General features: G+C 59.0%; 2 protein-coding genes across 4 annotated transcripts in view; one reads left to right on the plus strand and one right to left on the minus strand.

Moving 5' to 3' along the window:
- Nucleotides 1–45: 45 nt before the first annotated feature.
- Nucleotides 46–23,512, minus strand: part of RSPH14 (radial spoke head 14 homolog) — a 78,050-nt gene continuing 54,583 nt past the window's right edge. For all 3 annotated transcript variants that reach the window (XM_049102029.1, XM_025474677.3, XM_049102030.1), the window contains exons 5-7: nt 4,126–4,351; nt 2,053–2,189; nt 46–343 (exon numbers count right to left, since the gene is read on the minus strand). In XM_049102029.1, the coding sequence (XP_048957986.1) occupies nt 105–343; nt 2,053–2,189; nt 4,126–4,351 (602 nt within the window). In that variant the 3' untranslated portion in view covers nt 46–104. The remainder of the gene's footprint in view (nt 344–2,052; nt 2,190–4,125; nt 4,352–23,512) is intronic.
- GNAZ (G protein subunit alpha z) overlaps nt 10,854–23,512 on the plus strand; it is a 51,856-nt gene continuing 39,197 nt past the window's right edge. Inside the window, exon 1 of the mRNA XM_025474676.3 lies at nt 10,854–10,871. The gene's annotated coding sequence lies outside the window, so the exon portion shown is untranslated. The remainder of the gene's footprint in view (nt 10,872–23,512) is intronic.

Below are 23,512 nucleotides of genomic sequence, written 5' to 3' on the forward strand. Positions count from 1 at the left end.
ACGTGACCACACTCCAGGAACATAAAGGGCCATTCAGTCCCAAGATAAAGAGATTCAGCCATTTATTAGGTAAGCAGCTTATTAGGTCTGGCCCAGCAAGAGGCTCAGGGTTTCCACTCGATGACTTTGATAGCAGTCCGGGCTGCCCGCCGCACTGCCTCACTGGTGTCTTCCTCGAGGGTGCGGAAGACGGGCACGTGAGATCTCAGAAACTTGCGGCCCTCAGGGGTCTCGGCCAGCATGGTGAGGGCCTTGGTGGCGTTCAAGCGTGCCTTGCTCAGGGATGAGCACAGCAGGTTCAGGAGCGGGTGGATGGCTTCTGCGTCCAGGGCAGCATATTTCCCTGTGGGCCACCAACACCAAGTGTCCCTCAGGGGGCTGTCTGTTCCATCTCTGTCACCTCAGCCCAACCCTGGCCTCTGGTCTGTGTGGCCGCAGGAGAGGTGCCTTCTCTCACTCCCTGTAGGCCCTGACACCTTCCTCTGGCCCTCCAGCCCCTCAACTGGCTTCACACCACCCTGATGCCTGTCCTGCAGTCCAGTTCTCTCAAGAAAACACAAAAATTAAAATCCAATTGACGTGGCAGGTATTTCTGGAACACCTGCTCTGTGCAAGGCACAAAAACTCATAGGTCTTTCCCTCCTGATCCTTACGGTTTATTGGGGGATGCAGACATTAATCTGTAAAGGAGATGCCCCCTCCTTAACCTTTGCCACCTTCCTGCTGCCCCGGCCTGCTAAAAGGCCAGGTGATTGCCCCCTGCTCCCAGCTTCCTACCACGCTCAATGCACTCTGTGTGCTGAGATCCTGTGGCCGCCCTCTGCTCTGCTGTTTCCCGCTGTCCCTTGGGTCAACACCCAGGCCCCTCCCAGAGGAGGCTTGGCCGCTGTCCTGTGCCCACTGCATTCCATGCTTCTCCAGTAGGTCATCAACCCTTTGCCACTCCCACCAAACTGTTCGCCAGAGGCTGAGACCTGAGGGCCAAGTCCCCACCACCCAGCACAGGGTCTGCCCCATGGCAGGGGCGTGGGGACCCTTGGCTGGAGTGCCAACTCTGTGAAAAGTGGCCTCACATCCCAGCTGTTGCCTGGACCCATGGTCACCTCTCTGGTCCTCCAAGAGCTCCCACAGGAAGCCCAAGCAAGACACTGCACTGAGTATGCCCTGTCTGAGCAATATGCACACAAGATGCCCTGCCCTGGAGGTCAGCATCCTCACTGCACAATCAAAAGGGGACTGTGGCTCTGGAAAGGCCCCAACCTCTCCTCCTCTGGTATGTCTCAAATACCACCATTAGTGTCAAGTGGGGAATGGCTGAGAACCCCAGTTCTGGGGGACTTTGCAGCATGCTGATTGAGAATCAGAGACCCAGTCAGTCCTCGGTGGAACACCAAGAAGGCACAAGGCATGGGGCTGATGCAGGCATTTGTGGGCACAGAGAAGAATAGACAGCTTTCAGAGGTCACGTGGGATGGCCTAACCTGGCCTCCAGGTGAAGAAACCAACCCCAGTCATTCCTGTGGCCAGGACTGGAGGACTTAGCATGGAAGCCTGACTGTTCCCCAGGTGGGAGAGGTCATCTCATACTCTTATTTGCTCCCCACCCCCACCCATTGAAAAAAATAATTTCGATAAAAAAAACACCATGGAAGCAAGGGCTCCAGTGTTTGCTTAGGTTTCAGGATAACCAAACCAAGGATGGCAAACTATATAATTAATCCCAGAATCAAGGCTTACAAGGGGTCTGGGTCGGAAGCAGGAATTCCAGGCCCAGGGAACAGCCTGGCATGAAGGGACAGAGGTCCTAATGGGAGTGACCAGGGAGGGGCCACAGGTAGTCCCCCCATGGCCAGGAAGAAAGAGGGTAGAGCATGGGCCCAAACTTGAAGGGACTTCAACAGCAGGCCAGGAAAAGTATTTTGGTAGGGCAGGGAAGGGGCAGTACTGGGATGCTGAGCAAAATGAGCATTCTGGAAAGCTTGCAGGAGACCCCCACTGCCTAGTAAACTACCGCCTGCATAGGAGATGCACCTGGCCAGCAGGCCACCTCACCTTGGGTGGTCATCGTGGCATACATGAGGGCCCCGGCAGCATTGGCCTGCACCTCCTCCATCTTGTCCTTCAGCAGGTGCACCAGGATGGGGATGACATCATGCTGCCACACCTGGTTCTTGCCCTCCAGAGGGATGCTGGGCCAGAGAGGGGACAGTTGTGTGGCTTCGCTTGGCAAGGAGGTGGGCAGGGCCAAGGACCACCCCAGGGGACACCAGGAGGATGTGTGTTGGGACCATCCCTGGTGGTCTGGGCCTGGTCAAGGGGTGCCAGGGTGCAAGAGAGCACTGGTGTGAGGTTTGGGTCTCACCCCCATGCTGAGATGACCTAGGAGCACGGCTTGGGGCCACTCAAGCAAAATCGCAGAGGAGCCAGGGGCTGATGGACCCTTGCCCTAAGGTAATACATGAAGACACCAGACGTATCACCCCAGCCCCAAAATGGGGAGCAGCAAGGCCCAGGGGTGCGACCCACAGGGACACGTGTTTTGACTCCATGCAAGAGCCGGAGCTGCCAGAGATGGGCTAAGACCCAGGAGCTGCACCAAGCCACCAGGGAGACATCCGTGCAGAGCCACCCTCATGGGAGAGACATTGTAAGTCACTTCTAATCCTGGCACTGTGTGAAGCTGTGAAAATAAATGTGATGGACTCCCCACGAGCTCCCTTTGGGAACTTGATCAAAGATGCAGAGTCCTGGGCCACGCCTGCCAGGATTCCGTGTGTTTGTTCATTCCCACGGCCAGGGCTGACCGAACACTGTGGTGGACCCTGGCCCAGACGCTGAGGCCAGTGCAGGGTTGCTCTAGCTCGGCACGACTGACACTGGGGCTGGATCATTCTTTGTGGTGAGGGCTGTCCCATGCATTGTGGGATGCTGAGCAGCATCTCCGGCTCCCCGCCCACCCCTCGATGCCAGGAGCACCCTTCTCCCTCAAGTTGGAACAACCAAAAACGTCTCCAGACAGTGCTGCCTTCTCCCGGGGGACCAGAGCTACACCGCGCCCCCCCACCCCCATTTTGAACACCTGCTCTCAAGCAGCAAGCAGAGCAAAGTCCTGCTGTCAGGAATTCCCCTAAAAAAAAAAAAAAAACAAAACAAAAAACCCTCAGGGGTGACACATGAAACAGCAGGGAATGGTGAAAAGCACAGGCAGGCCTGGTGGAGGCCGTCGTTGTCTAGAATGGGTATGGTCCTCAGAGGCTTCACTGGAAGGGGACCTCTGAGCAGAGACCAGGTGCTGATCGGTCTGGAGCAGGGTCCCAAAATCTCCATGTTCACAAGCTCCCAGGGGTCTGGATCAGGGGCCACACTCACAGAAATGCTGGCCCGGGTTTCTAGACAGAATCCCAGCTGGAGGGACAACCAGGGCCCAGAGAGGCAGGAGGTGCCAGGACGAAAGCAGGTGGCCATACCTAAGGCATGGACTTGGGGGGACAAGGGACCATCGTCCTGGGGAACCGTCTTTGTCTGGGATCACACACTGCCTCCCTTCCTCCCTCCCAGCTCTGAGGCATTGCGTGCTCCCTCAGGTTCCAGGCCAGGATTTAGACTGTGATCCCCTGCGACCCTGGGTTGCCAGTGACTGGACACATTATGCTTCTGCTTCCTTCCCTATAAAAGGTAATCAAGCACCTTCCGTGGAGGACTGCCGTTTGTAGACAATGCCTGGCACCTACAGAGCACTTAGTGACTGCTATCACCGCCACACTTCTGTGTTTGCCTTCTTCACGGGGAGGTGGCGGGGGCGGGGGGGGGGGAACCAACCACCTCATTTTACCCAGGACTTGGGGGCTTCCTGGGATACAGGACTGTGAGTGCTAAGCTGTTGGGCCAACAGGACAGAGGCCCCTGCCCAAGGGGACAGGGTCTTCCTCCCACAAGGCCCAAACAGGCTGGGGCGGGGAAGCCAGCCCTGAGGTGGATTCCTGGGAGCTCCGGGGCAGGCTGGCTTGCTGCGGGACTGGGGGTGCTCAGGTGCCTCTCTGAGCCTCGGCAGAAGTGGAAGCCCGGGGGGCCAGCTGCTCCTGCCCTCCCTGCACTGTCCACCCTGTCTGCGAGGGCCAGGCTCACCTGACCACAGTGAGCATGCAGGCAGCTTTGCTGCGAATGTCATCATTGGTGCTGAGGAGCTTCTGCTTCAGGAAGGGCACCACGCGGTTACTCAGCGCCTCAGTGGCATCCTCCAACAGGCAGGCCGCCAGTGTGTCCAGGAGGAGCCCTTGGATCTCTTCCTCCTCCCTCTGCAGCTTCCACACCAGGGAAGGAATCAGGCCGTTGTTGACAATGCCCTGGGCTCCTGCGGGACAGGAAAGGGCACAGAGGGTGGGCCAGTCCTCCCTGCCCATTCTGGTGGCCAGTGGGAGAGGGGAGTCCTGCAGAGCTGGTGGGGGACGGGGGTTGCAGATGCCCCTTGCTGCCAGACCCTGGAGCAGCTAGCTGGAGCCTGTGGATGACAAGCTAGGGTGGGAACCATGCGTCCCTGGAGGACCCCCAAACTTTGGTCACCTATAACTGGTGGCAGGGGGGCGGGGGGGATATCAGCCTTCAACAGGTGCTCAGGAGCCTGCGGAGCAGCAGCCATCCCTTGGAGAGCACAACAGCCACCCCTGCAGGGCCCAGGCACAGGAGAAATTCCCTTCCCTTTGCCTCCTTGCACCAGAAGGAAGGGGGGGGAAGGGACAACCAACCTCCTCCTTCTCACCCACGACATCTTTAAGCCACTAGAAACCTCAGGCCAATCTGGCCAGCCTTTGGGAAAGGAAAAAGAGCCAGGTATCAGGCCTGAGGCAGAAGTGAACAGGCCAGCATTTTACAGACAAAAAAGAGCTGTGCCTCTAAACAAAGGAGACAGGAAATCCATAGACTCTTGTGGTGGTGGTGGTGGGGGGGGGGTGTCTCAAAAACCTGCAGGAAGGGGGCTCCACACAGCTGGGGCACCAGGCTGGGAGAAGGTGGTGAGGTGAGGCTCCCCAAGGATATGTTCCCCCTCCCTCCTTCCAGCTCCTCCTCTCTTCCTGAGGGATGTCTGGAGGGGAACCCAGAACCAGGCCAGGCAGCCCTCCTGAGGGCCCCAACTCCCCTGTGTCCAGAATTGCTTCTGAAGCAGCCATCACTGGGAAGTGAGCAGGCCGGTGCTGGGGAGGGCAGCCCCCCCGCCCATGCCCCCAGCCTTCCTCCTGGCCCTTTTCCTGGCCTCCTCTGTGGCCCACACCACCCACCAAGAAGCCATACATATATATATATATATACAGCCCCCATGGAGGTGGCCACCAGTACCACCTCTCTCTTCCGCCTCCCCAGCTAAACCCTCTAATTTACCCTAGAGAGACAAGTAAACAGGTTAATTAGCCTAAAGGTCTCTAAGTGCCAATTAGCACCAGGGATTTTGTCTTTGAAGACATCACCCCAGCCCTCCTCCCTCACTTCCTGAGGACATCAAATGGCAGGTGCCCTGGAGTGAGGGGGATGGAGAGGCACAGATGCATGTCCAGTGGCTCCCAGTGTCCCTGGCCAGCTTCTCATTGGGGTGTCATGGTGGAGCAACTAGCTCTGCCCCATTCTCAGGATACTCCTGACACAGGAAGAGCAGTTGCCCATTGCTTTAAGGGCACTGCACTTCTTAAGGCTAAATCCACACAGATTTCAAAAAACGCTTAGCTTGGACTCCTAAATGTATCCAGCTGTGTGACCTTAGAAAAGTTATTCTACCTCTCTGAGCCTGGTTTCCTCATTATGGAAACCAGCCTAGTGGGTAGGGAGTTGTGCAATGCCAATGGGTAGTAGGTGAGAACATGATCTCCGTAAAGAACTATTATGGGAGACCAGAATGCTTGGGCCTAGCATCCTAAGGAATTCCACCAACACTGAGGCTTGGTTACAAGCAAAGACCTGTGGGGTGAGGGTGAGAGGTGAGGTGTCATGTACAAAGACAAAAGCTGCACAGTCCCTGCACTGCAGGAACACAGCCCCTCTCTCCCCTTCAGCCTCTCCCTCCCCATCAGGCCATGGCTGGGCCACACACCTGGCCTTCGGCTCTAACTCCACTGTGCACTCAGGCACCTGCCCACAGGCTCCCTACTTGCCCCAGTCATGGGTCCAGCTCAGTCGCAACCTGAGCTGGAAACCCTCTCCCCAGCTCACCATGGAGAGGTGACAGTTGGACTTTGCAAGGATTTTGCTGGCTGGAAAGATTTTGCATAGAGGGAGAAGGTTCCTGGCTGGGGGACACCTGAGCAAAGGCCCCGGGACGAGGAATTTGCACGTCATCAAATTGGGGCTTGGTTGTGGCCTCACTTGCACCTAGGTCTGGACTTTCCAGAGACCCCTTCCTCCCAAACATGTTGCTGGGCACAGGCTGGGGGGAAAAGGTAGAGTTAGAGAGTCGAAATCAAACTGCCAGAGGTAATCAGCTCCACTACTCCCTCCCTGGGTGAGGAAACCAAGGCCCAGAGAGGCAATTCAAGTGCCTGAGGTCACACAGCAGACAGGGGCAAAGCCAGGGCCCTGAGCTACTTGGGTTTTCTCAGGCATTTGTCTCGGGCTTCTACTCCTAGAAATGCTGAGCACCAGGACCCGGGTTCATTCTGAGACAGAGGGAGAAGATTAAAAATAAAACGCGTGCCGGGTGTGCCTCTCTGCTCGTTCACTTTGCTTTTCAGCTAAAAGGAGAGTTGCAGGCCTGGCTATTTATAACTAACCCAGATCTGCAATGGTTTGTTCAAGTTGGGGCTGGGGGGTTGCACAGACCCCAAGGAAACAAACTGGAGAAACCCACTCAGCCCCACCACAGCCTGAGAATTGGCCAGCGGGGCTTGGGAGAGCAGGTCAAGCCGGGAGAAGAGCCAGACAGGACGGTGTTGTTGCCAGCATCCAGAGACTAGCAAGACACCACCACCCCCATCATCGGGGGGTGGGGAGACCAGCGGCAGAGTAGGCCAGGACCCGGCACCACAACACAAGTTCGTGCGCATGTAGAACGCACATGGAATTCCAGGGTCCTAAGGACTCTGGACTTGCAGGGAGGGAGGCCCAGGGGAGCTGGACCTAATGGGGCCAAAGGGCAAAGGCATGAGGTATGGGGCGTACCTGGGGAGGGCCCCGGGTCTGGCATGGCTGCTGTGCCGCGATGGATTCAGTGGTTGAGCCAGAAAAATCCACCAATCCCTCCAGAATTGAAGGGACATGATGCCCATGGCACAGAATGCCCTGTGTTTGAAGTTTGGTCATTTCCTGGAGGATGGCCTGACACCACCTACAGAGGCCACTCCTCAGCCATCTGTCCCTGCTGGATTGGTGAAGTATGAGGCTCAAGCACCAGGGCCTTCCTCTTTCCACCACAGGGCCCCAGCTGTTGTCCTGGTCCCGTTTTTCCGGCTAATAAGGACTGAGGATGGAGCATCTGCACCTCATTGGGACCCACCTGTCCAGCATTAGCCTTGTGTGGTCCCTGTGCCCTGAACCACTGGCACACAGACCCCCCCCCCACCTGTGCCTACCTTTGCTCATGGATACACATCCCTGTCCTTAGTTTACATGGCTTCTCAATGGCACATGACATGCCTGACCCCATCTTACCTCTCAAGACCCTGTCTTACCTTCCTGAGGAGCCAGGACCCTCTACTCACTGGTTTTCCGGCCACCTCTCCCACTGGTCCTCCATCTGCTTAGCAAACGCTGTCCTTCCTCCAGCATCTCCTCTCATGCGGGCCTCCTCCTTGCCCCCCCCCACTCTGCCCCCACTCTGTCCCTCTGTCTTGGCTGCAGCCACCACATGGCCCTCTCCTGGCACACTCTGTCGCTCAGTGATCCTGCAGCCCTACGCTGAACTCGGCTTCATGGAGAATCTCTGCTTCCTTATTTTCTGAGGGCTGACCAGTTGACATTTTTATTATTTGATTCTGCATATTAGGACAGCATACATTATGGGACCATGCGTATTGCAAATAAATATGAAACAAAAACTTGTCATCCTCCTTCTCAAATTTAAGAAGCAAATCCTAAAACTCTCCAGTGGTTCTTAGGCTGACATCCCCAATCTCAGAGAAGGGCCACTAGCCGGTACAAACATCCCCACTCCAGCCTTGTATCCTGGCACCCACACCTGCCTGCTGCCTCCAGCCACGCTGGTCTTCCATGGGTTCCTGCAAGGCCTCATGGCTCCTTCCTGCCCAGCACCTTCCCCAACTTGGGATATGCTTCTCTCTTGCCCTAGGTCACAGGCCACTTCCATCCTGCTGTCTCTCAGTGCCCAGTTCTTCCCCTGCCTTGCCACATGTCCCTGGGGCCCTGGTGGGTCTCCTCCATGGGGCCTCACACAATTGTAATGGTGGATTATTGCCCCGCAGACAGGAAGGTCTACCAGGCAGCGCCGGGCGTGTCTAAATCCCAGAACTATCCCTGCGCAGAGGAGGTCATCAGGAAATGATTACTGTATGAAGAATTACAATCATTGGTGGCCGCCAGGGTCAGGTGAGGCAGGCAGTAGCCAGCCCCATGGGGCTGCTTCATGGGCTAGCCTCTGATCTCATGCGTGGACTGCTGCAGAGGGCCAGCCTACACTAACATCTAGGTTTGCCCTTGCAAGCAGCTCCATTCTGATCCCAATCCTATAACAGAACTGCCCTCGCCCATCTCTAAACATGTGCCCACGTGTATTGCCCCTCAGAATCACTCTCCAAGGACAGTCTATTAGCGTCTCCCTTGACAAAGAAGGAAACTGAGGTTCATCCAGGTGAAATAGCCTCCCCTCCAAAGGGTGTACAGGTAGCAGAGCTGGGTCTGTGCTTTCCCCCCACACCCTCTCACCTGGGGATCCACACCAGGGCAGGGCCTGTGCCTGCCATCTTCCTGGTATCACGTGAGGCCACTAGCTTTTGAGTAGTCCTGGGAGCAGAGGCCCAGACTGACCCAGCCAGGGGGGTTTGAAGGCATGCACCCAGAGGAGCCCCTCCACTGTTAGCCACCTTCCTTTGGTTCTCACGGGCCACCTCCAGCGAGATTCACCTCAGGATGCCCATCCACCAACATCTGTCCTATCCCTGACAGTTTAGGTAACTTCTTCACAGGTTAGCCTCGTGTGGTCCCCGTGCCCTGAACCACTGGCACACTGATCCCTCCCACACCTGTGCCTACCTTTGCTCATGGGTACACATCCCTGTTCTTAGCTTACATGGCCTCTCAATGGCACATGATGTGCCTGATGCCGTCTTACCTCTCAAGACCTTGTCTTACCTTCCTGCGAAGCCAGGACCCTCTAGAGACTCACTGGTTTTCTGGCCACCTCTCTGAGCATGTGTCACACAGTAGGTAGTACAACAGTCTCGGTCTCACAGCAGAGGTAACATTCCCAGAGAGGTTATGGAATAATGTTGCAATGACACGGTGTCCAGCCTGCAGAACCAGACCCCCAGCCCTGCCTTCTGACCACAAACCTGGGCTGGGATGACCACCCAATCCGCCTCTGTCAACAGTCAATTCCAGTGCTTCTGCCCAGGGTGGGGTGATCCCCATAATGTGACCATGAGGGAGTAAAGTGATAAGGAAGGTGTTGGCGAGGAGAATCTGCACTTTTACCAGGGATGCTCTAGAATATGCAAAGATTCAAGTTACAACGATGGCATTAATGTCTTGGCTCTCTGGCCCAAGTCTTTTAAGCACAGGAGTGAGGGGCTCCTGCCTCTGATGCCCACAGATGGGCTCCCCCCTAAAATTGAAGGCAGAATTTGGCAGACTGGCTCAGGTGCATTTCACTGAGCATCCGATGCCTTCTACCCTCTACCAGCTTCCCTAAGGCGGCAATAGGGGATCCTGGCCTTCACTGAGCCGGCTTCCTCCCACCTCTTTGATGTGGGGGACAGATCCCGGGCTTTCTCCCTCCCCTCCTCTTCAAGGCAGCCTTCTGTGGCCAGGATTGCCAGAGGGGGGACCCTGAAGAGCCCCTACACATGCGGCGGCGGGGGGGTGGGGAGCGAGAAGCAAAGATGACTAATGTCCCTCCCATCGCTGCACTAACCTCAGCGGTGTAAACCTTTAGGGTTTGCATAGCCTTTCACACGTTCTAGCAGATTGTCGCGACAATTCAGGGAAGCAGGTGCCACCAGCCCCAGTTTGCAAAACAGGCTCAGAGCGGTCAGTTGGTTGCCCAAGGTCGCGGGACCCAGAAGGGGCCGAGCTGAGTTCGAATTCAAACCGGGGGCGCAGAGCGGGGTCTGGGGCGGGGGCGGGGCGGGGGCGACGCGGTCTCGGGTCTGCGAGAGGCGGCCCCGCAGGGTCCGCGCCGGGGCTTCGGCCGCAGCCGGGTCCCTGGGCCGCCGGTGCGGGCAGCGCGTGCCGGACTGCGGCGCGCGCGGAGCCGCGGCCCCGCCCCCGCCCGTTGCCATTGGGCCGCACAGGCATCCGTCTGCCGCCCCTGCCCAATGAGAGGAGAGCCGGCGCTCGTGGCGGGGCGGCGGCGCCCAGCGCGTGGTCAGCGGCGGGCGCGCGGCACCCCCGCCCGCGGTTGGCCTGGCAACGCGCTGCGCTCCGGCTCCGCCCCCTGCCGGCGGCGGCGCGGCGCGGGGCGGGCGGACCCGCGGGCGGGCGGCGGGCGGCGCGGGAGGGCGGGCGGAGGGAGCCGAGCCGGCCGAGGGTGTGCGCCGCCCGCGGTCCGGTCACGTCCCCGCGCGGTGCCGCCGCCCGCGTAGTGCGGAGCCAGGGCGCCGCGGCCCGCGCTCGCCTGGCCTCGCCTCGCCTCGCCTCGCCTCGCCTCGCCTCGCCGCCCCGCCCCGCCCCGCCCCGCCCCGAGCGGCTCGGCCGGGGCTCCGCGCGGCGGCCCGGAGGTGAGTGAGCGGACCCGCGGCCGCGGGGCGCGGCGGGCCCTCGGGGCTGGGGGCGCGGCTGGGGCGCCCTCCCCACCCCCACCGGGGCCCCGCCCGGGCCTTTGTGCTGGGGATGCGCCCGGGCGGGGGCCGCCGGGTAGCGGCGGGAGGGATGCCCGGGCGGGGATGCCCGCGAGGTGGGCAGGGGCGGCCGCGGGCCCGGCAGGTGCCGGGAAGGGGCGCCCCGGGCCGAGGGGCGGTGGAGGGGCGGCCGCGGGCCCGGGAGGTGGGCCGGGGCGGCCGCGTCGGGGGCCCTCCCCTCGGCCGGCGGTGCGGAGCCGCGGCCGGGCCGGGCGACCTGCGGGAGGGCGCTGAGCCGGGTCTGCCTCCCGGGGGAGCGGGGAGGAGGCGACCCCGGGCGGCTGCAGCGCCGACGCGTGGCCTTGGCCGAAACCGGGGAGCGGGCCCCGGAGGCCTGGGCCCGGGGCCGGGCGGCTCGCAGTTTTCCGTCATCGGTCTTGCAGAGAGCAGGTTCCTTGGAGGCATTTAGAGCAAGAGAGGAGTATCGACCTGCTGCGATTGTGCTGTGTTCCTGGCTCAATATTTTTTTCCCTTAAAAGGCGGTGGGGGTGTTGGGGGGTGGGGGGCGAGGCGGGAGGGCCTCGGGGCTGGGGCTCCGTATCCTGCGGGAGATCCAAGGGGGCTCTGCCTGCAGGGCGGTGCTGAGCCTGCCTGGGGGATGATGGCAGGAATCTGCCTAGGCCGAGAACTGGGGTTCTCTGTCACAGGAGAGGAGAGGATGGGGAGGCAGTGCGGGAGCAGGGTTCCCTGGAGTCCCTGTCTCAGCAGGGAGGGACCCGTCTGGTAGGCAAGGGCTGCCTGTTTGGGTGAGGCAGCCCAGCCCCTGATGGGCTCCCTTCTGCCCAAGTGATTTCCCTGCTCTGGGGACTGAGTCCTGCTGCCTTGGGTTCTGTCTGGAGGAGGCTCCTTGGCCAAATTCAATTAAACAAATATTTACTGAGCATTTGCTCCCCCAGAGCCTGGCGCTGAGGTGGGAGTGGACTGGGCCTGCCCTCCTGGGACTGACTCACCACCCCCCTAGGGGAGGAACGGCTCTGCTCAGATCACCCAGCCCTGAGTGTGGGTGCCGGGGGCCGCTGGAGGCACCTCAGGGATGATCTGGACTGGGGTTAGGTGGGCTTGTGGGCCAAGTGACATTTGAACTAGAGCTTGAAGGACAGGAGCACAGCTGGAGTGGGCACTGTGCTGAGAGGAGAGAATGGACCAAAGCACAGAGAGGGCACTCAGGCAGTTTGGGCCTGGCAGGATGTGCTTGGGAAAGCATAGGTGGCATGGCGGGAAAGGTGGGTGGGGGATGCACAGGGCCTGTGGGAGCGGGGCCAACGGAGCACCCCATTGCTTGTTAGCTGTGGCTGTTCCGTGGAGGCCGCGGTTTCTTCCTCTGTGAAAGAGAGCACCTCTGGGACCTGGGAGCTGCGGTGGGCCTGGGGACGAGCTTGAGAGACTCCAGGGGGCTCCTTGTGGCCCAGAACTGCTCTTCCAGGCACCTTGTCTCATGGGCAAGGCGGGGGTACTGGGTAACCAACAGCCTGGCCCCTTTCCTCACCAGAATGGAGAATGATATTTAGCTGGTGACTCTGTCTTTCTGGGGCGTGGACGTTTGTGAACGTCCCAAGGAGGCTTGGGAGCCTCCGTTTAGGGGCTGATCGCATGGGAGGCCCAGATGAAGTGGTGTGCCTTCAGCATTCCTCATGCTCCAGGACAAGACGCAGGCATTTGGTTTAAAATTCTGGTGTGTTCCTCTAACAGACATGGATTTTCTGCGACAGGAGGTGGATAAGACATGGTCCCTCCCCCTCAGAAGGCCAGTGTCACTTTCTGCCCTAGATCTGCTTGCTTGCTCGCTCTCAGGGATGTTTTCTCTCTTCCTCTGAAGGGGCTGTTTGTTATTCATCTGTATAGCATACCCCCACAGCCCCCAAACACACACCCACTTTCGGCTTTTGGCCAAGGCCCATGTTGCCCCAGTAAGAGCAGGACCTGTCTGCCCTCATGGGGGCACGGACTATGCCAAGAAGGATGGAGCCGCTTCACCCTCGTGCTTGTCACCAGGCCTCATTCTGGGGGCCAGCTGTGGGACTCTAGATTTGGGACACAGAGTGAATCCCTCCCTCTACCCCCAACTTCTCAGCTCTTCTGTTTCCTGGAATCTCAGGAATTCTTTGGTCCAGATCTCAGGAGCTTCTAGAGTGATTCCAGAAACTTCTGGGTAACCAGGTGGTCCTGGCAAGGCTGCCCAAAGTCCCCATAGGAGGCCAGTAGGATGCAGGACCAAATGGTGGCAAGGCTGGCCTGACACTCAGGGCGTGGCCTGAGCAGCCTCAACCTAGCTGTGTGGTTTTCTCATGTGCACACGCACGTGATGACAGCATGTGCCGGCCATGCCTTCCTTCCCTGGACGTGAAGATGTGGCGCTTGCTAGCCCTCAGAAGACCTAAAATGCTGTGTGGCTCTAGGGCATTCTCGTGGCTGCTGACCATGGCTGGGCTTACAGGAACTCTGGAAGAGATAGATTAGCACACTGCTCTCCCATAGCCCCAGGAAGGAAACCTGGGGTAACTGAGCCTCCAGGCACAGGCCTGCAGGCTGTGGTTGGCTGGAAAGAAGGCCAAAGGAAATGCATAGAGGCATCAGGACAGATACTGAGAATCAGCCCCAGCATGCTTGCCTGACACAGCTTAGGCACACAGGGGACTGACACGGGAAGGCCCATACTCCCCGAGGTCAGGGGCCTCCAGTTGAGGCCTCCAAAGACCTCGGTCAGCCTCTGGCCCTGTCATCCCTGCCCAGCCCCATCCTGACTGAGCTTCTTTGTCTTCACGCATAAACAGAGCCAAGCGTTCCCTGCCCCGTCCCCACACCATCCCTGTACAGGTCCTCTCCGTGCATTTGGCCCCTTTACACACGTCCACACTGGCAGGGGAGACGCTTTGCAGGAGTAAGCTGACAGGGACTAACCACAGGGACCATCTGATGGCTCCTGGAGCACACAGGAGACGTCAGCTCTCTGTACAGAGCCTGAGGAGACGGAAATGATTCGCACATTCATTCATTCCTTTGGCTGACACTTACTGGAACCTGCCAAGGTCTCGGCACTGTGCCAGGTACAGGGAAATGGCAAGGAGCAGGACAGACGCAGGGTCGGCCCTCATGGTGCTTGCAGCAGACCCAGGGAGGCTGGCACAACACCTGTGTGGCTGGCTGCCAGGTAAGGTAGGCGCCATGAAGAGAACTGAAGAAGAGAGTGGGGACGGGGAGGGCCAGGAGGCCGCTCTGTGTGGAGGGGCCATTGGCACGGTGCCGCAGAGAGAGATGGGTAAGTTGTGACCCATGGGGAAGAGTGCCCGGAGAGGGGATGGCAGGTGCACAGCTGCCGGGGGCCCCACCAAAAAGCTGGGTAACCAGAGCCCCACAGGGAGAGGTGGCTTACGGAGCAGGTCAGGTAGGACTGTGTAGGCCCTGGTGAGATGCAAAGCCCTGGGGCGTTTGGAGCAGAGGAGAGATTCCCACTAATTCCACTGTTAAAAGGCCTGTGTGGCTGACGGCCATGGGGGCAAGGCTAGAGGGCCGTGAGGGGCTGCTGAGCCAGGGCAGCATGAGCAGTAGGAGTTAGGAGGAGTGGTTGGAGGGGGATTTATTTTAAAGAGGTCCTGCTGACGGAGAAGAGGCAAGCACAACTCTGGAGGGACTGCAGTGGCATTGGCAGAGAGGGAAGACTCAGACTCCCTCATGCGAGGCAGGGAATTGGGAGTTGGGTTGGCCGCTGGTAGATGTGGCCATTATGTGGTGGTCAGAAGGGAGAGTGAGGCTGGAGGTAGAAATCTGGAGTCCTTGGCACCAGTGTGTGGAAGCCAGGGACTGGTGAAGGTCACTTGGGGATCAAGGGTGGGTGGGACCAGAGGACCTGGGTCAGGCCCCAGATCCCTCACCCCTCAGAGCATGAGCTGAGAAGGAACTTCCAGAAAGGAGAGATTGAGGATTGATGAGCAAGTGAGGTGGGAGCACGGTCATGATGGCAATGTGGTGGGGAGCTGGGGGACACAGGGTAGTGCGGAGGAAGAGGGTGTCCCTGAGAGGGCGGGTCTTCTGAGGCAAACATCAAGGCACACATGGGGTACGTGGGGACTAAACACAGTAGGTCCAACCACATAATTTGTGAGGCCCTTGTTAAAAGTTCTTAAACCTTTCAAGACAGCAGAGCATTAATCCAGGCATGGGGCCCTGTTGGGCTAGCACGCGCTTGCCCACGAAGCCTGGTTGTAGCCCAGGGAGGGCAGTGCCTTGGGCCCACCACCCAGGCTCCCTTTCACTTCCGTGCCTTGGGTAGGTGGGCAGGTGGACTGTGTTTGGGACTTGGGGCCACTCGGGTCAGTCGGAGCCAGCCTGCAAGCCTCACCCCGGCCTTATGCGAGTGTCGCTTCCTCCCCCTCTGTCCTTTGACGCCCAGTGGCCTCTGGCAGGAGGCACAACTCAAAGGCTAAGGACTGGGCTGTCCGTTGGCAGGACCCTGGTGAGCAAAGCAGGTGGCTTCACACAACAATGGCTTCCTTGAGTTCATCTCTTTTCCAAAGGAACCTGCTACATCACAGAGTTTTTCATTATTTGCTTCTAAATTAAGGTATAACTCTCTTTTAGAGACATCCCTAGAGAATCCATCAAAAAGTGCTAAGAAGCGAGACTGTTAAAAACCACGGTGCAGGGAGAGGCCTTACAAACAGTGTCAAGCCCAGCGTTCCTTCCTTCTAACCAGAAACACACCCGTCCCTGAGGGCTCATGCAAGCCAGTCCATGCCTCTCCCGGCTGTGCAGCAGTGGTCAGAGCAGACCTTTCAGAGAGAGACCCCGCCCCACCGAGCCGCCCTCCCTGGCCCCTGGGATGAAGTGTACTGCGGACAGGGTTCTGGGACCTGAGCCCCTGACACGCTCAGCAAGGCCCCATACTCCTGTGAATCATGGGTGTCAGGGTTGTGGTGTTGGAGCAGAGGACAGCGGGCTCAGTTGTGCACGTCCCCCACCCCAAGCCCAGACACAGGCATTCACTGGGACAGCAGCAGGATCTCTGCTGGATTACAGCGGGGAGTGCCTTCTGGGGGCAGAGGCTCACTTGACCCTTCCACTACCAGTCCCTCCAAGAAGGGGCTGAATTTCACCTCAGTTGTCACAGCTGAGGAGTCGGAGACATGGGGAGATGGGGTAGCGTTCCCAAGTGGGCAATTGCCTCTATTTTTCCGCTTAGCACTGGTCATGATATAACCTACTACCTGTTTTATTTCTTTGTGCTTGTTTACTATCTGTCCTGGATCTGAATGTAAGCTCTGTAAGGTCAAGACCATTGTCTGCTGTTTGCCACTGACAGTCCAGTCCCCAGAGCCTGGCCTGGCCACAGTAGGACCTCAACAAATCACTGTTGGAGGGGGAAATGAATATTGGCAAGTAGACCACTTTCATGCAGAGGGCTAGGCTTCCTGGTGGCTCTAGCCCTCACACTGGCAGACTGCTGCTCTAGCTCAGCCTTCTGCTCCCAAAAAGGCTTTGGGTCTCCAGAGGGGTGTCTTTGGGCTCTAGGTTTGGCAGACAAATACAAACCACCTACAGGTAGGTACCACTGGCTGGGGGCCAGTGAGGCCTGACTGTGGTTCACTCCCAAGCCAAGGCAGGTGGCCACCTAGCTTCTCACACTGCCATTGCAGGCACAAGCCCCTGCCACTGGGAAGCAGATGCCTCAGGCAGACGCCTGGGCGAGGCCTTGGTCAGACATGAGGGTTTCACATGGTCATGCCATGAGGTGTGTCCACAAGAAACTGTCCTAAGAGAGCAAGACAAGGAAAGGAACACGGTATCTGCACTGACCATGTGATGGGTAAGTGGCCTTTCCAGATAACCCCTGTGTCCCCAAGATTAACTCAGCAGAGCGGCTGAGTGCAGAGGAAGAAGCACTAGATGGGAAATCAGGAGGCCTGGGTTCTAGTCCCGGCTCTAGTTGCTAAAGTCTCTTCACCTCCCAGGCCTCAGTGCTCTCACCTTTAAATTGGCCTTGGTCAAGGGTACAGATAGTTCTCGTTCCTTGTACCACCTCTGGAGTGGCTGCCCAAAGCACACAGTGTTGAGAAGGATCCCGAGGCTCCTTGATGGCTAGAGGGAAAGTGGTCGTGGTTGATGAACGATGTCCCCAGCGTGGGTACTGGGGAGGAGGATTTCGCCTTACACAGGTTTGCCAAGGACTAGACGACCCCAAAGACCATGCCGTCACTCTTGCCTAGAAGTTTCTGCTCATCCTTCATCACTCTTTATGTGCCTCTTCTGGACACAGACTCTGACTTGCCTCCCCTTCAGTGCTTTCACATCTAGCATCCTGAGTCTAACAGGCAGCTTGGCTACTGTGCACCTCTTCCCACAGTAGCCTCTTTCTGTACCCCAAGTGAACGAAGAAACATTGAATGAGCCTCATGCTGCACTCCAAGAAGGCTACCTGGAATTAGGACACCGGGTGACCACAGAAATGCTGTTGTAGCAATGGGGGCAGCACAGGCAGAGGGGTTGAGTGACAAGGGAGGGGCTACGGGACAGTCTCATGGGGCCCAGTGCTCCTGTCAGACCTCAGCCATAGGACGGCTCACCAGGCTTCACCAGGGTAAACGTGGAAAATTGCTCCAAACTACCTAGGGGGACTTCTGAAGACCCTCTGTGACTAAGGGTCAGAGGACTTGACACCATCAGCCTGCACCCTGGCTCCATCGGGTCCTGGTGACCTGGGCTGGCGGTGCTCCACTCCATGCCCCCTGGCCTCCACGGCGCAAGCACCCCTGCCCACCCCATCTTCTGTGACCCAAGCTGGGTGTGTGTGGCTCCCGACTATGCCATGTGTCCCCCCTCGCTTCCCATGGCCCCATGGAGTAACCACCAGGACCCCTGCTGGCCAGGCCCCATCAGCACATGTGAGGTGCAGTGGCCCGGTCCCCAAGCTGGGCTTTCCTCCAGCTCGGTCACCCCCCTCACCCACTCCGTTACCTCTGATATGCTGTGCAAACATATTTCTCGATAAAATGCTGGGAAGAAAAATAATTAGAGTGTTGCTTCCATTATCCAATTTTTGATTAATCAAACTCTCTTTGTCCTCGGCCAAAATCTATTCATTTCCCTTAAACACTGGGCCAGTGCCAGGCATCGATTCCCTCTACGATAACACCACGCACGGACGCATGCACATCCCCAGCCCTGCCCCACCCCATGGCAGGGAGGAGGGTGCCGAAGCACTGACGGGGCTGTCCGGTGCCCCAACGCCGCCCGCTGCCTCCGGGAAGCCCCCAGGCATGCTGTCCCCTCCCCCCCCCCGCCCCGCTCCAGCTCCTCTAGCCCCTCACCTGGGCCCTGCCCCTCTGTGGCCGGGTCCCTGGCTGTGTTAGTCTTGTCTTGCTGGCTGTTCGGGGGCTCTCCGGGGACAGACAGGGATGGGGACCGGTGTGGAGGGTCTGGCCGCTGTGGCTGCTGAGGGGGGCAGAAGGCGAGCCGCAGCCCCAGGCTGTCTTGTCACTGGCACAGCAAGGCTGGGGCGGGGCGGGGAGGCCAGGGGTGAGGACTGGTGCCTGTGAGGGAGCCTCGGGGCCCTGAGCAGAGGTAGAGTCAGGGTAGGGGTGGCAGGTAGGGGCGACAGGCTTTCAGTGGTGGCCGCGGACGCCCCGTCCTGGTGGGCTACCAGATGAAGGGACGGCCTGGCCCGAGGGCCCAGAGGCAGAGCAGCATCAGGGCTGGCCGAGGTGAGGTGGGAGGCGGCCGCACATCTGGGGTGTCCATCTGCCGGAAGGCCAAGGGCCTTTCTAGGAAACTTCCCAGAAGGCCCTGCCCGTCCCCTCCCTGTGATGAGTGGGCCCCTCCCTCACTCAGTACAAAGGGCTGAGGTGGACTTATCAGCAACTGCTTCCTGCCGGGTACTCCTGGGCCCGCAGGACACAGCAGTGACACAGACCGACAGCCCCTGCCCTGTGGAGCTGGCATTCTGTAAGTGTGATGGGGGCTGATAAACACGATAAGGGAGTCATGCACCATGTTAGAAAACAGTTGTGACATATGGGAAGTCGTAAATAGGATGGGCAGGGTGGCCTCTCGAGGAGGGGACCTCTGAGCCATTTGGGGAAAGGATGGATTGGCTCTGTGGACAGGGTGTTCCGGGCAGAGGGACCAGCCAGTGCAGAGGTCCCGAGCTGACAGTGTGAAGGACCCTTGAGAAACAGCAGGTGGGCCAGTGCCCGAGGGGGAGGGGACGGAGCACAGCCGCACAGCGGGGCAGGGGAAGGCGGGGCACAGTCTGGCCCAGAACCGAGGTGGCCAGCCGCGGGGAGGTTTAGAGCACCCAAGGATTCCCCTGGCTGCTGGGGGAGCAGAGTGCAGGGGCGCCTGAGAGGTCACCATAGCAGTCCCCAGTGAGAGGCTGGGGCATGCGGGTAGGTGGCTGGATTTCAGACGCAGGGCTCCCGTGAGGCCAGGCAGGCCTAGCCCTGACCCGAGGCGCCGGGTTCTGTCAGGAAGGGGGGCCAGCAGAGGGAAGGCATGTTGAGCACGGTGCCCCCCAGGTCCCCTTTCCTGCCGACACGCTGCCCCCCACCGCATCAGCGTTGCCCGCTCGCAGCTGCACCCCTTGCTGGAGAACTGCCTCCGGCCCTGGGAGGCCCTGTCCTGTCCCTCGAGGTGGGACGGCCTTGATTTCATGCAGACGAGCGCCCCGGGATCGGGCCACAGCCACAAGGCAGCTGAAAGCACACCTCTGCCCGGTTCCCCCACTGGTCCGGTCCTGCCGCCCTCCCTCCTGAATGGTCCCTGGAGCAGCTGTGAATCCCCATCTCAGGCTCCGCTTCTCTAGATCCCCATCAACAGGGCTGGAGGCTGCGGCGGGCTTGGGGCCTCCCGGGAATGGCCCCGCATAGACAGGAGGCCAGGGGCCCCAGGTTTGCAACCTGGAGGCCCAAGGGGGTTCAGGAGGCTGGGAAGCAGGCTGTGGGGAGGGGCCGGCCGAGAAAGGGAACAGATGTGAGTGGTGCTCACCTTCCAGGTGGGAAAGACTAGAAAGGGAGCTGCAGGGAGGCAGGAGGGGCTCAGGGAAGGAGTCGTGCACTTGCCTGGCCTCAGAGCCCTCAGCTAAGAGGGTCTGGCCTGGGGCGTAGCCAGCGTGGGGGGAGGGATCTTAGGACTCCACGCTCAGAGGCAGGAAATTGCAGGGCAAGGGACCCAACGAGGTTAAATCAGAGTCTCCACCCAGGTTCCTCTGGGCCTGACGAAAGTCAGCAGCAGTTACCTTCGCTATGGAAACTCGGGGAGCCCGGCTCCACCCCAGGCAACAACCCCTTCCGCTTGGCGGCGGGGCTGCGTTTAGTAAAGGCCACATGTCTTCCCTGCGCATCTGGGCCTCCTTCCCCCTCGTATGTGGAACCTTTCCATTTTTATTTATCTATTTACTCCTGGCTCAGAGAATCTCTGGCCTGATTTCCTCCTGAGTCAGTGTTCCTCAGGCCCCGCTATCGCATCCCGTCTGGTCAGCCTTAGCGGCGGTGGGCCAGAAGGCCGGCCGCGGGGCCACGGGCCTCCAGAGCCACAGGACAGGGGCTGCAGGGCAGGGCGTCCCTGGCCCTCTCCAGCAGTACCCTGAGGCCAGGAGGCTGCCTTGCTGGGGTAGAGCCATCTGTTGGGACCTCTGTGCAGCTGGGGACACTGCGCCCCCAGCCTTGGTCCTTCTCCCGTCCGTCTGCTGACCCTGGCTCTGAAATAAGCAGGGGACGAGGAAGAGGCCAAGGAAGGGGGACTGCTTTTAAGGGGAGACCTGCTGAGGGTCTCTTGGTGCCAGGTCAGTCAGGCGGGCTGGGGGGACGTGGATAAGCTAACCCAGTGGCCTGGGCCCCGGTGGCTGTGGAGTGGCTGCAGAGAACCCAGAGCCACGTTTCCCTAGCTCGGAAGTGTCTCCCGTGTGCACGTGCTACCGTTTCGTCACAGAAACCGTTGTGATAAATGAAACGCAGAGTCGTTTACAAACCTTATAGAAACCTTGGTGCTGAGAAACCCTCTTACCCCCGTCACCAGCACTCACCAACACTCACTGGGTGAATGGGCGTGCTCTGTTCTCGAAGAAGAGCATACAGGACCATGTCCACGGCAGGCCAAATGCTCCAGGACAGCAGGCAGCCTGTGCCTGGCACCTTGGCACCCGCCCCTTGGAGTCCGTGGTGTTTGGCCCGAACCTGTGTGTGCCAGCCGTATTTGTCATTGTGACAACGTCCTTGAATACCATATAAACTGATGAAATAGGAATGTAAGGAGGACTTCTGTGGAAATTCAGTGAATGCTTTGGGAACCACAGTAAATGCTGTGGTTGGGATTGGTGTGGGCAAGGTACCCGTTAAACCTGGGGACAGAAGCCATGACAACCTAGGATTCGGGTCCCCATTACTTTGCCACCATACGCTGCACGGAGAGAATCAACTGGATGTCACACCTGGCGCACTGTGGTTTGAGAAGGAACAGTGACAGCAACTCCAGTAAGCGAGCCTATGTTCTGAGAATAGATGGCCCACCCCCAAAATTGGTGGAGTGCATGAGTATCTGTTTTAAGTTCACATTATCATTTCTTATGACTCCCTGTGTTAAGTCATGTTTCAATATGCCGACCAGTCAGCAGTCCCAACTTTGGTGACAACTTTTGGTCATGAACAGATCTTAAAAATACACCTATGATAACGGTAGAGTCTATAGGGTTGATTTTTTGTTGTTGTTGCTTCTTTGACATTAGAACGGGGAGGAGGAGATCCCTCTACCTGGAAAGGTTGTAAAGCACGGGTCGGTGGAAGCGAAGGGCTAGGGAAGGGGCTGCTTGGCCACACTGTCGAGCTCCCTCCTGACAGGCCTACCTGGAAGCCCCTTCCTCAGGACCACCCCAGGGGAGGGTCCAGGAACCACTTGCAGGGACGTGTGGGATTTCTCAGCCTCTGGGAGACCAGAAGATGCCAGTACACAGGCCAGGAGGGTCAGGGTGTGGAGATGCACTGTCTCTGCCCACAGGCTCCCCCAGCTCCTGTCTCATTTTCAGTAGGATGAGAAACGGTCAGGTTAGGGTTTGGGGTGGGGCCCAAGCTGACTGCGGCAGGAAGGGGCAGGGCGAGTTGCCAGGGGTGCGGGGGCGGGGGGGCAGGAGGGCTCAGGAGGATCTTGCCTATGGCTTGGGGAGCGGTGGGTGAGATGCCGGGGGGGGGGAGTGGGCACAAGCAGAGGGGTCTGAGTCCCTGGCTGGGGTCCCAGTGGCCCAGTGTGGACAGGAGTCTCTCCATGCAGGCGCCCAGACAAGGTCAGGTGAGGTAACTCACTCAGAAGGGAGTGCTGGGAAGCTTGGGAGCTGTGAACCAGTAATTTTTGGTGTTCGTCCATCTACCCATCCATCTGTTCTGCACATCTTTCCAGAGCTGGCAATGGAGAGGGAGGGGGAGGGGAGGGTGGGCCTCGAGGGCACGGTGTGTGTGCTCAGGGCAGGCGCCTGCAAGGCAGCCAGTGGCCCGGAGACCGAGGAAGGGCCAGTCCTGGGCAGCCCTGCTGGACTGTCCCTGGGTGAAGTCCAGTCCCGTGCAGAGCCAGTGGCACTCGACATTTAGCTCAGGCTCACACAGGGCCAGGCGGTGAGTCCCCACTGAGGCCCTTGGGCTCTGAGGGGGCTCCCTGGTGCTGCAGCGCTCGTGTGGCCCTTCCAGGGAGGGAGGCTGTTGCCTGGCCTCGGAGAGAGACGTTTCCAGTGGGGTGGGCTGGGGCAGGGCACTGTGGCGTGGGGAATGGGAGACGCAGCCAGGGAGGCAGGGAGCAGGCTTTTCTGGCAGGGGTCATAGGAAAAAGGAGGTGGCCTATCCCTGTCCCCCACCCTGTGTTACTGGCACCAAGGCAAGCAGAGGCTTTTATCTCCTCGGGAAGATGCGGCTTTTAAGTCCAGAAGTATGTGTTGTTGTGTCAAAACCCATCCAAGCATTTGGAATGGGCCAACCCAGATTCTGCTGTACGTGATGCTGGTCAGGCCCATGAACTCTGATGTGTGAGGGGACATGGTGCATTGGGCCCCCCTCCCTGGCCTTGCTTTGTCAGCCTTTCCGGGGAACCCACACATCCAGCATCCCACATAGGGAGTGGCAGCAGACCGCCCACAGGTCCACCCCCCAGCCCCCCATCAAAGGCTCTTCCACAGGAGAAATAGGGTCTCGATTGGGACAGTTTCTGCCTTCCGGCCCCTGGGGGTAGTCCCTGCCATGGCAGCTGTCACTGAGCCAGTCCCCAGGGAACCATGGGAAGGCTGTTGCTTGGGTGGGCCTGCTCTGAGCTGGGCCTAGGCCAGCAGCGTCTTGCACTGCCCAGCCAGGCACCTGGGGCAGTGTCCCCTCGGGTGTCCCCACCCTGCCTGTCTCCTGCTCTGGCCACCTCTCCCACCCTTGTACGATAGTGGCCTCTTGTAATCGTGTCTTATCTGGTGTCCCCTCCCTGGACCTTCTGCCACATGCCTCTGCACCCTCACCTCCACTGTGCCGTGCTTTTCTCAGAAATGGCCTCGCAGACTTAGGTGCTCACAG

Source organism: Canis lupus, chromosome 26 (genome assembly GCF_003254725.2).
Source record: "Canis lupus dingo isolate Sandy chromosome 26, ASM325472v2, whole genome shotgun sequence".
Lineage (NCBI taxonomy): Eukaryota > Metazoa > Chordata > Mammalia > Carnivora > Canidae > Canis > Canis lupus.